General features: G+C 44.9%; 2 protein-coding genes across 10 annotated transcripts in view; one reads left to right on the top strand and one right to left on the bottom strand.

The window, feature by feature from the left end:
- arhgap23a (Rho GTPase activating protein 23a) overlaps nucleotides 1-7,720 on the top strand; it is a 99,877-nt gene extending 92,157 nt beyond the window's left edge. For 8 of the 9 annotated variants that reach the window (XM_036938199.1, XM_036938197.1, XM_036938198.1 and 5 more), the window contains 6 exons: nucleotides 147-272; nucleotides 416-457; nucleotides 813-906; nucleotides 2,973-3,004; nucleotides 3,207-4,657; nucleotides 5,052-7,720. In XM_036938199.1, coding sequence (XP_036794094.1) covers nucleotides 147-272; nucleotides 416-457; nucleotides 813-906; nucleotides 2,973-3,004; nucleotides 3,207-4,657; nucleotides 5,052-5,220 — 1,914 coding nt within the window. In that variant the 3' untranslated portion in view covers nucleotides 5,221-7,720. Of the gene's footprint in view, nucleotides 1-146; nucleotides 273-415; nucleotides 458-812; nucleotides 907-1,236; nucleotides 1,262-2,972; nucleotides 3,005-3,206; nucleotides 4,658-5,051 lie in introns of those variants that run through there. The other variant, XM_036938202.1, reaches the window with a different exon arrangement.
- A 1,970-nt stretch (nucleotides 7,721-9,690) lies between these two features.
- Nucleotides 9,691-11,784, bottom strand: LOC110538140 (protein HEXIM1). Its single transcript, XM_021624765.2, has one exon. The coding sequence runs from the start codon at nucleotides 11,294-11,296 to the stop codon at nucleotides 10,181-10,183; it is 1,116 nt and encodes a 371-aa protein (XP_021480440.1). The 5' UTR covers nucleotides 11,297-11,784; the 3' UTR covers nucleotides 9,691-10,180.
- Nucleotides 11,785-12,233: the final 449 nt, after the last annotated feature.

The following is a 12,233-nucleotide window of genomic DNA, read 5'->3' as shown; positions in this document are numbered from 1 at the left end:
GGACCCAATGGCACTTCCTTCCCTATGTAAAGTGCCCTACTTTTTACAGAGTCACAGTTCAGATGTGTTAAACGCATGGTCGCCATAGTAACAGTCGAATAAGGGAGACTGATTTATAAGGAGGTGTGTTGTTTCTGTGCGTGTAGATGGAACCTCGTAACTTGGCCCTGGTGTTCGGGCCCACGCTGGTGCGGACGTCTGAAGACAACATGACAGACATGGTGACTCACATGCCTGACCGCTACAAGATAGTCGAGACGCTCATCCAACACGTGAGTGAGCCTCTAATCCCAACCAATGACAAACCTGTTTACTGGCTTCATGTTAGCTCTCCTCCAATGAGCTGGCTGTCGGAATATCTTCTCACAGATCTCTTCTTTCTCTCTGCCTCCTCTCTCTCTGTTTCCTCCCACAGTATCTCTGGTTTTTCAGTGAGGACCTGGACAAGGATGAGAAGGTACAGTGGGACTTACTCTGCAAAATGTGGAAACTGTGTGGGGACGGCTGTTCAGTTCACACGGTCATGTTGGAGCTCACAGTGTAATCTGCTCCAGTAAACAGCCAAGTAGAATCCTGGGGATGTGCTATGATACCGTACATCTTACCTATGCGTCATTGCCTGCGTCTCATATTGCACCCTATTCCCTTCGTAGTGCACTACTTTTTTTTTACCAGAGCCCTATGGGCCGTGAAAAAATAGCGCATTATATGGAGAATAGGGTGCCTTTTGGGACACAGTCACTGATTCTGATGCAGGACTTAAATCCAGTGTTGATGTGTTGTTTATGACTCGATGCCTTTCTCCCCTTCAGACTCCAGTAGACACAAAGGACCTGGTGCCTGCCCCCAATATCGACCACTTGCTCTCCAACATCGGCAGGACCGCTCTGCTAGGGGAGGCGTCAGGTGAGGGCCCGCCCACCACTGCCCAAATGCATCCAATCACAACCTGCACTGATCTACTGACAGCCTGTGCAGACCAATCACGGTTCACACTGTGGCCGAACTGGCCAATCAGTGACTGTCAACAATCATTGACAGCCACACAGTTGAACCAATCCCATACAATCAGGAAATAGGCATGACATACATTTGAAATGATTTGCCCTTGCCGAGTTTCTCTCCTTCCTGATTTGATCACTAGACTGTGTGCTTCTTTCCTCTCACCTGGTTTTCTTTTCTTCTTTATTACTCATCCTTCACTGTCTCTTCTACATCGCTGCATCCCTCTCTTAGCTGAGCCTGTGGAGCAGCCACTGCGGTAGGATGGGACTTCCCCTGCCAATTCCTGTGTGTGTTTGTGTTTGTGTGCGTGAGAAATAGTGAGTTTGGGTGTTCTGGTGTTCTGTTAGTAAAAAAGTGGGTGGGTGTGTTTGGTATGTGTCACCATCTTCAGAGGAAGTTGCTCTCGGCTTCCTCTCAGTGTCCGTCTGACTAAGGCAGGAGTTGTGTGTGAGGATGACCCTGTACTGTCACCCAGTCTGACTAATGGATTAATGACTTTGTGTTCTCTGTCACTGAGAGAGAAAGCCCCTCTATACTGATCTCTCCATCTGTCTGTCCTGTCTACCTCACCTGCTCCACTCATTCTGTATAGGCCCTCTCGTGTGCTACTCTGGGGTTTTACTGTGTGTGTGTGTGTGTGGTAAACAAACAAAGAATAGTAAATAGTAAACAAACAAAATATTTGGCCAACTGGGACATTTTGTTTGTCCCCGCAAGGTCAAATGGGGTTTAGGGTTAAGGTTAGAATTAAGTTTAGGAGCTAGGGTTAAGGTTTGGTGTTAAGGTTAGGGTTATGGAAAATAGGATTTCGAATGGGACTGAATTGTCTCCCCACAAGGTTAGTTATACAAGACTGTGTGTGTATTTTGAGTGAGAGCATGTATGAGTGAGACCATTTTAGTGAGAGCGTGTGAGTGAGCGAGTGTGAGTGAGCATGTGTAAGTGAGAGTGAGAGCTAGTGAGTGTGAGCTATTGTGAGTGAGTGAGTGCTAGTGAGAGCTAGTGAGTGAGAACTAGTGAGTGAGAGCTAGTGCGTGTGAGTGAGAGCTAGTGAGTGTGAGTGAGTGAGTGTGAGTGAGAGCTAGTGAGTGTGAGTGAATGAAAGTGAGAGCTAGTGAGTGAGCGGTAGTGAGTGTGAGTGAGAGCTAGTGAGTGTGAGTGAGTGAGCGAGACCGTGTGATCACGACCATGTGAGGGAGACAATGTGAGCTAGTGAGTGAGAGCGAGAGTGCGAGCTTGTGAGTGTGAGTGAGAGCTAGTGAGAGCTAGTGAGTGAGAGCTAGTGAGTGAGAGCGAGTGAGTGAGAGCTAGTGAGTGAGAGCTAGTGAGTGAGAAAAGTGAGTGTGAGTGAGAGCTAGTGAGTGAGTGGTAGTGAGTGAGAGCAAGGGCGTGAGTGTGTGTGTGGTGATTGAAAAACCCTTTACTCAAACTTGTTTTCTGCCTTCCCTCCTCCTGACTCCTCCTTCACCAGTTGATGTCATCAGTGTTTGCCGTGATGTCATCAGTGTGTGCTGTGATTCCTTAATGCTGTTGTTTTTCCCCACCCTCGCACCTCTCTCCAACAACCCTTGTCACATACCAATCAGTTTGATCAACTCCATGACAATCAGTGGTTAGTGATGACACGTTGTTCTGTGTGTTAATGGTGTGTGACCAGTGTCTGTATGGTTCTGTTCCCCAGGGGAAGGTGACGGGTAGAGGGTGGGCACAGAGGATTCACAACTCTCTCCTAATTGGATTGGTGTTGCATTAGAGCAGTCCCTAATATTTCCTGTGTTATAACAGTGTCAAAATGGTGTGTTTTTAAAGCTCTAGCTAGCTAGATATAGCAGAAAGGTTTGTTTTCTGAGCAGTTGCTCTGTGCCCCCCCATCACAGCCATTCACGCTCCTCCTCTCCTCCCACGTAACACAAACCAGCTTTACAGTGTACCTTCCCCTCTGACCCTCTCTCTTTGTCCTCTCTTAGACTCAACCAACAGTGACTCAGCTAAATCTAAGGTAAGGCCTCAGATAGCCAACTATGCTGTTTTACACCTTTTAAAAAAAGCTTCACAGACACAAAACAATCTTCTTCACTACCACAAAAAAAACATTCAAAGAGCTGAAGCAAGTAACAAAAATTTTCTTCACACCATCTAGTTATGGTTGATGTTGTGTAAATCCTCCGACCTTTGACCTATGTGACTTTGTTTTGCCTCAGGGCTCGTGGGGGTCAAAGCGAGACCTCACTGCCAAGGACTTTCTGACCCTGTCCATCATGTCCGCCGTCACCGGACGCAAGCGCAGGAATCGCCACAACGGCCGCCTCGTGGGCAGCAGCACAGACGACGACTCGGAGCACGAGCCGATCAAAGCCAGCCACCTGGGGGCGGAGGAGGGAGAAGAGGCGGGGCTGGTGGTGGCAGGAACAGACACCGCCCCACGAGCAGAGGAAGAGGAGGAGGAAGATGAGGAGGAGGAAGAAGAAGAGTCTGTAGTAGAGAGAGTGAGAGAGAAGGTAGAGGAGGTGATAGTTCCCAGCATGCCATGCAGTAGTGAGAAAGAGAAAGCAGGGCAGACGGTGATGCTGCTCTCTGAGGAAGAGGCGGTGACTGCGGAGGTGAAGGGCAGGGTGTGGCGGGGGCCAGAGGATGCTCGCTCTATCGTCTCCGGTTACTCCACCCTTTCCACACTGGGGCGGAGCCTGGCGTCTGAGGGCCGGTGCGATGAAGCTGACGACGAGCGCAGCGAGCTGGTGAGCGAGACGGACAATGAGAGCGGATTCGCCTCACGCTCCCTTACCCAGGAGAGACCTGAGAAACACCCCCCTGCATCTATTACACCCACCCTCACACCCCCAACCCCCACACAGCCCCCCACAGCAGCACAACGAAGCTTCCTCTACACACACTACAAACCCCACCCTGTCTCCCCTACGACCCAGCACACCACCCCCACCCCCTCCACACATACTCAGGACCCTGGGGAGAGGAGCGAGGGTGGTGCACGATCCACCACCCCCTCCTCCTCCTCCTCCTCCACCACCCACAGACTACACCCCCGACCCTCCTTCAACTCCCACAAGCTGATCCAGTGTGACACGCTGGCCAGGAAGAAGCTAAAGGACAGAGGGAAGACCAAGACTCATTCTCTGGACCTCCCTGGGCCTTCAGGAGAGGAGGGAGCTGGGGCACCAGGGGCCCAGAGGAACCGATCCAGGACCAACCCTTCCTCAGGGAGCAGCCAGGAGAGCCTACGTCCACCCCGGCCCAAAGAAGCCCTGCCCCCCAGTGAGGCTGCCTCTTTCACCCCCAGCGGGACAGGGCAGGGTCAGGGGCGAGGGTCTCTGGCTGACCAGGTGCGCGCACGCCTGCTGGGCTCGGCTGATGACCTGCGCATCGTGGGACTGAGGAAGCCACTCTCCCCGGAGACGAGGAGGAAGAGACGGGCCTGGAGAAGACACACTGTGGTGGTCTCACCTACCGAGTCGGGCGACAAGAGGCCTGCGCTAGCCACCAACAAGTTCCCCATGTCGTCGGCCACTTCCAACCAGGGCAAACCACAGGGATCACCCCTCGACCACCAGGAGCTTCACCCAAGACACCGTCTTCCCCTGGGCCAGAATCCCCCCGTCACACGCCGAGTACCCGCCTCCAGGTTCCATCAGTACCTGTAAGTATGGACAAAGACTCATAGGCCTGTAAGTTACAAGGCCCCTGGCCTCCCTCTCAAATTCTCCCTCCCCTGAGCTGCTGAGCCAGGGCTGCTGTGTTAGAGGGTCAGATAGTGCTGACCCTGAGTCAGTTGCATGATGGCAGTGGGTAGTGGACAGCAGAGCCACAGACAGACACAAGGGGTCTTGTGACAGGTCTGAGAACAGTTTCCGGCCTCCAGTCTACTCCGTTTGCATGGCAAGGGGCATTCCAGTATTTGCCAAAGCTTATTTATTTTGTGTGTTTTAAAAATAAAATAAAATAATGCAAAATTGCAATGGGGCAGCAGACGCACAGACAGACAGACATTGATATGACGTTGATATTAAAGCCAAGAACTCTCCCTCATGCAGGCAGCAGACAGACGGTGTGTTACTGAATAATAGGATCCTTCCTGTCCTCTCGGTTGCTTCCTGTCTGACACAGGAAGTGGGTTGTCCTCTCCCAATGCACAGGGAAGAGCATGCCAAACCAAGCCTACCCAGGGTTCCTCACAGAGTGAAACTTTCAACAGGACTGTGAGCTCTCTCTCTCTGTCTTTCACACTCACACACACATACAGACACAAACACACACATACTAGCTGAGAGATCTGCACATACACTATAAGAAGAGTACAAGCAGTATTGGAATGTGAGTTTTAAGGGAGAACTCTGTCTAACCTTTGGCCCCAGCACTGACTTCTATATCAGTCTTCCTTAATATTCTGTTACTATGATGACCACAGAACAACTGGCTCTAACACTCAACTAGTTGCCAATACACAGAAATAACATAACTCTCTCACACACACACACACACACACACACACACTGTCTTCGTTAATGTTTGTCTGTCTGTACATATGTGTGTTTGCCTGACAATACTCGTGAGTATGTTTGAGTGTGCAGGTGTTTGTGTGTTGAACTATTTTGTAACATTTGTAAAAAGCCTTGTTAAGTTAACCTTGTAAATATATATATATTACATTATCTTTATTTTTTGTATTGTTTTATGGTTTACATAAGTGCACACAGGTGCACCATCATTTCCTTCAAGATGTTACTTGAAATGTTTCCCTTAATATATAATGTTTTTGTTTTATATACAGTAAATATTATATATATATATATTTTGTATGAAAAGAATAAGTACTTTTTATTGTGTTTTGACTTCTCGGATGTACCTGTTTTTAAAACAAACAAAAAAGAAAAATCCTGAACCTGACTTAAAGCCTGTTCCTTGTTTCCTCGTAGACGGCCTTTCTCTGTGACTCACAGTACTATGCAGAAATACTTTCTCTCATTTAGCAAAGATAGAATAACTCATCCAACATTAACACTCTCCAGTCAAAATTCTGGCCGTTGAAATGCCTCTCCGTTTCATGGCTGGATTGGCATCCATTTCCGCATTTGAAGAAAGCAATGGACTCTCCCCTTGCCGACACTACTATCTACCTTATGCTGACAATGCTTATCTTATTTGGCAGCAAACAGGGCTTTATCTACCATAACCTAATTTAAGTCAGAATAATGTGTGTATGCATCTCAGCTCTCTTATCAAATAACGATCATATACTGTCCTTGCATCAACTCTATCATAACTGTCTTTTCAATTGGATGAAGTATTAGTTGGTAATAATTTGCTTGACCAAACCTGCCTACGTGTACCAGAGGAAACATTTGTTTTCATTTTATGGGTGACCGAGAAAGCGCGAAATATTGACAACATCAAGGATTATAAATGCAACCTGCATGTATACACAAAGTTACATTTTGTAAAGTCTGTCAATTATATTCTATTTGTTATATTATCAGGAATATTTCAAGTATTAAGCCATCTACACATGATTTTTCATGTCATATATTACATTTCCATAAGGTTAGTCTCAATTGAATAACCACTGTGAGTGGGGTGCTTCAGAATTCCTGGATACAAATGAATGATTGCAGAAATCTGGTTAGCATAAGTAGCCATTTTTGGGTCTGCTGTGTTTCTAGACTGACATACCATTCTCTTGGCCATGGTCCAAGATGAGTTTCCATTTCCCAAAACTCTTTATTAACTGTCCCTCGACCAATGTCATATGGGAGTTATTCTTTGGTTTCCCCCTTTGCCTGACAGGATTTTTGTCATCATAAAATGTCATTGACTTTTAGTTAGTCTTGTCTTACCTCAAGAGTTGCCCTACAAGTGCCTGATTTCTAGAGTGTTTTTGTTCTGCCGTGCCATGGCCAGTCCTCACCTCCCCATTAACCCTCATTATTCCAGACTCTCAACGCCAGAAGCCTCAACCTTCACATCTAGTTATAAGCCAGACTGAATCCATTCTCTTCTCGTTGCTGTGCTGACATCTTATCCTCGTGACCCAAAGACGTGTATCTTACATACGAGCAGCCTCTCTGGGAGGCCATTAAAAGCACACTGTGTCTGGCCAAGGACTTGTCTATGCAGTCGGTTTGCATCTAACAAGCACTAACAAACAGCAGAACACCTGATGCTGCAAGGGGAGGGAAGGTATGGTGCTCTCACCTGCTTTTCTCACACACAGAGGTTCTTTCATGAAGACAGTGTTTTGTATGGTTCACATAACAAGCCCTAAGTAAGGGTGATCAATACCTAGAACAAGGTAATATGGTACCAACTCATTTTCATTAGATCTTGTTTGATGAACTAACTGTATACATTTAAACTGTCAGCCAATAGGAGACATACAGCTAAGCTTAACAGAGCTGAACCAAACTGCTCATGCCTTCATCAAAAAGGTGAATAAAAAACATTTCTAGAAAATTCTGACAACACTCAATGTGTGTTTAGCTGTCCATTTCTTGAAGTGTGATATACCTTATGTTTGTTATTATGTCTGATAATATTTTGTACATATTGTATTGTGTAAATTACATTTTGAATTGCTTTGAGTAAACAATCTTATACGAAAATGGACTGACTAAAGGTTATCCACCTGGAACCATTTCATTTGATGGCATTTTGCTTCAAAGCAAGGTTATATGATGTAAATAAACAGAATTAAGTTTTAAAAATGTTTTGCAGTTGCTTGATAATTTTGGAAATGTTTAATGTCAATAGTATTCTGTGATCATTGCTGACATGTCATTCCAGGCAATAGTTTCAGATATTTCATTGAAATTGGGAAGGATGTCAGTCCACATGAACAAAATGAATTCACAAACAAAAAAAGTGGAACCAGGTTTGTGACACCACTGATTGGTATCCACCCAATGCATCCTGCACCACAATAAAAAATGCTGTAAAAAAAAATTCCATCACGGATGAATCTTGGAACTACATTACCCATAACTATTATGCTGTAGAGCACTCAGTCTTGCACCACACTTCCCTGAATGCATCCAGAGAGGACCTGACAACTCGAAATCGGTGCAAATTATATCAGTAGATTCAATTAAGATTCCTGAAGTTTTGTATACATTTGTTTCAGTGTATTGTATGTCGGTAAACCTCGTTTGATTGGGAGAATTTAAGTGTGTAAATCTGCGTAAAACCTAGCTAACAAGTTAGCAAAGTCCTGCTAAAAACAAGGAAGTCGTTAGCTGGCCTAGCATGGTAAATATATGCATATTTTGACCAGCCATATAGCTAGTTACCAAACCTGCGTTTGAGACAGAGGTATGTTAACAAATCATTAACAATTTGTTAACAACAAGCAATCTAAGTACAAACAACTAGTTGGTAAGCGATTTAATTTGCTCTGCCCACAGCCCACAAAATGTACCATTTTGGAATATATTGACACAGAAGTGTATTTCCAACTTTGTGTCAATGTTCTTGACAACATTTTATCTCTGAGTCTGAAACCAGGCTAAATGGGTCAGCGTTACTTATCTATGTTGTATTATTAGCTTTCCTCTCTTTAAAGGGATAGTTCACCCAAATTATATATTGGTTTCCTTACCCTGTAAGTCTATGGACAAGGTATGACAGCAATCCATGCATTGGTTTGTTTTACCTGGCCAGTTTCATACATAAGTAACTTAATTGAGCAACACTCAATGTTGGATACTTTAGAATGATTTGGACCTGAAGAACAAAAATGACTAATTTCATTGACCTGCATTGGTTTTGTTTTTGAATGAATTCAATGTGAATGTTAAGCCTACCAATCTCATTTTATGAGTAATAGCAAAACGTAATGAAAAAGTGACAAAGTTCTTCCCTGACATGCGTTGATTACCCTTGGCCCAATAAGTTCCATATCCCAAATTATACCATGGAAGTAGGGCAATGCAACTCCAATAGGACCCTTGCCTTGTTTAGAAAGACTATTTTAGCAAGTCGGAGTCATCTGCTCGATGAGCTTTAGCCTGCAACATTAGGTCCATTTCACATACCACTGAGACAGGTCAAGAGGTGACCTATTGAGAGTTGGAGTACAAAATAGCTTCTGTAAGGATATGTCGTGAGACCTCACAAAACCAACAGCTACAGACATATCCAGGGTTGGGTACAGACCCTGATTCGATTCCAGGCTATATCACAACCAGCTGTGGTTGGGAGTCCCTTAGGGCGGCACACAATTGGCCCAGTATCGTCAGGGTTTGGCCGAGGTAGGCAGTCATTGTAAATAAGAATTTGTTCTTAACTGACTTGCCTAGTTAAAATACTTTCTAAATGTCATCCTTTACTAGTTTACCTGTCCAACATTGTAATCAACGTAACTTTTGGATTACCCAAACTAACTTAATCAGATTACTTCCTAATCAGTTACTCCCCAACCCTGCATATCTAAATATATGGCTGTGTACAGCCTACTGTAGATTCTTGACAGTTGTTTACCAATGGTTGCATTATGCAACCTGCATATCATTTCTATAGTGGTAATGAGTGATGCAGTCACAACTTACCTGATTTGGTAGTGGTTCATCTAAGGATAGTAAGGACATCTGAATGAATCTGAAAAACTAGGCATATTCCATCACTTTACATCTGCCTAAATAGTGAAAATAAATTGATGTAAGTCAATAGCTGTAAAATGGCTTGCAGATAATAGCCAAATACTTTGTTGGTATCAGGCAAAATCTTTATTTACCCCCTACGGGAAAAAAAACAAAACAATTGTGTACATGTTAATTTGCACATTTAATTTTGGGAAAGTTATTTGAAATTCTCAAAAGAAGCATTTTTTTAAACAAATGTTACATTTGGACAAACAGTCCTGCTGATTTAACAAATTGTGGGATAGAGTATTTTAATGCATGCATACCAGGGAAACAAAAACAACATATTTCCAAATACATTCTCTTTATAAAAAAGAAAATAATTTTAAATATATACATTACTTATTGAAAAACTTTAAACAGGTGCCTTACAGTCCAAATAGAAAAGAATGCTCAAATTTTGCAACGCAATTTACGGACCGTCACTGAACCTTCCAGAGTTAACAAACCGATTTCATAAAACTGGTGACACTTTTTTAAAGTCCTGTTTAGTCCCCTCGTTTCCATATTTTACCTGGTTCTATCCATTTCTAGTCACCTAATGTGACAATCTGCTCCTTGCTCTGCGGACGTTGCTCACTGTTATGCGCCCTCAGTCTTTCCAATTCACCCTCCAATTCTCTGATCCGCGCCGAATTCGACTGGGGCACCTGGCTATCATCTGTGATGTCCGGGTTGGTTACGCGCCGCAAGCGGGTGTTCTCTTCCTCCAGACGGGACATGCACTTCTCCAGCTCCAGGTATTCTTGAACCAGCTCTTGCTTGGACATGTTTTGAAGACTCTCGATGTGGTATTTCTCGTAGGTCTCGGAAAAGTCTCTCTGAAGAAACTCCCCACCTGCGTTTCCAGGCCTCCCGATGCCGTCGCTGCCACCACCGCTGCCATAGTCCTCCTCCTCCTCCACATCGAAAAGCTCGTCCTCACTTGCGGTGTCCTCTGGGCGAGCACCAGTCCCCAACTGACGTCGGGGACCACTTTCGGTATTCAGATCCGGTTCCTCTCGGTCGTGTTCATCCATAAGGAACTGCGTTGTATTGTAGGGGGCAACGGGCAACCCCTTCGCGAACATCTCTGCTCTCACTCGGGACGCTCGTTCGGTCTCTCGCTCGTCAAGCTTTTTCTTTTCTTCCCAAGAAAGTTTAAAATAGGGCTTCCATTGACGCTTCTTTTTGGATGGTCGACGCCTGTGTTTCTTCTTGCCCTGACGCGCATCTACAGCTGCCCCGGCGCCTGGAGAGCCAGAGTCGGTTCTCTTCCCACACTCGCCTTGCACTTGACTCAGGGTCTCCTCGTGCGGTCCATCTCCACTATTTCCGTGGGCTACGAGGCCACCCTCTCCGGCTGCATCTGCTCCGGGTTCCTGGCAGGGCTGTGTTGCTGCTGGGCACTTAGGAAGTGCATTTCCGGCAACGAATCTTGGGCACACCTCCCTCTGCCCGCCTTGCATTTGCCACAACTTGTCTGCAGGGATAACCCCGCCGTCACTCTCTGCTTGCTGCTGTTTATCTCCATATCGCCCCCTACCGCCAGTCTCAAGTCCACGGCTCTCATTGGTTTGGGGATGCTCCACAACTCTTCCTCTCCCACTTGATGGGGTATCTGAAGTTTTCAGGTGATGGGTCTTCTCAATGCTCGGTTCTGTCATCCTGATGTATGCTGTTGGGCTGTTCGCCTTACCACATGTCAACCGTTGTCTCTGTGCGAATTAAACTAAATGTTAATTAAAATATATTTTGCAAACTTTTGCTAAGTATACTGTTTCTGTGTCTTAATATGAGCAACATTTACTTGACAAGAAATGTTTAGCTAACTTTCGAAACGGTCACTATCGCTACTCTTTAAAAACAAAGTTATGAATGGTAACACTTGTTACTTCTCGAATGATTCGTCAGAGCTACTGTAGCTAGCTAACGAACTAAGGTTAACTATTTCGGTGCCGCTAGTAATCCTTCTCAGGTTCGTATTTCATCTCCACAACAGTGACTGTCCAGTATGCTACCACAGAATGAGTTCGCGGTTTTATATCAACTCTACCACCGCCAGTGCGCATGCTGCTTTTCTTGACTATACTTGTTTTGTGGGATATGTAGTTCCAATGTAGGTAAATTACTAGCGAGACCGTCCATGACCAACTACCTGACCCACAATTCTAGGGCATTTATCGAAAGTTTAAGCCAATCAAGTTTTAGGATATAGGACCACCCTCTCATTGCTGCTATTGGACAAAATTGCATATTCACTGTTGCTAAGCTTAAATCATATTATTATTGGTTATCCCGAGAGTCAATCAAGTGCACATTGGGTCCAAGAGGAAAGTAGTCCGAGGCATTCTTTCAGACGCTACCATGTATAAATGGAGGGGGGAATTAGTTCACGTTTTGAAGAGTCTGCGAATTAATCTTCATTAATCGATATTCCACTTATACTGTATGCCACTAATAAATTATGACATAGGAGTATGTCGTGTCTTTTATCTATTAATGATTGTTTTGCTTTGTATCACTCCCACAAACATTGAGACAATCCTTTCTTTCTAAAGGTAATGAACCCGTCATCCTGAACAAACTAGTCCTTTTTTACAG

Source organism: Oncorhynchus mykiss, chromosome 12 (genome assembly GCF_013265735.2).
Source record: "Oncorhynchus mykiss isolate Arlee chromosome 12, USDA_OmykA_1.1, whole genome shotgun sequence".
Lineage (NCBI taxonomy): Eukaryota > Metazoa > Chordata > Actinopteri > Salmoniformes > Salmonidae > Oncorhynchus > Oncorhynchus mykiss.
This window is presented reverse-complemented; position numbering and strand designations above follow the sequence as displayed.

What these genes read in the sequence shown, in the direction of transcription:
- LOC110538140 (XM_021624765.2), bottom strand. Translation starts at nt 11,296, where the DNA reads ATGACAGAACCGAGCATTGAGAAGACCCATCACCTGAAAACTTCAGAT.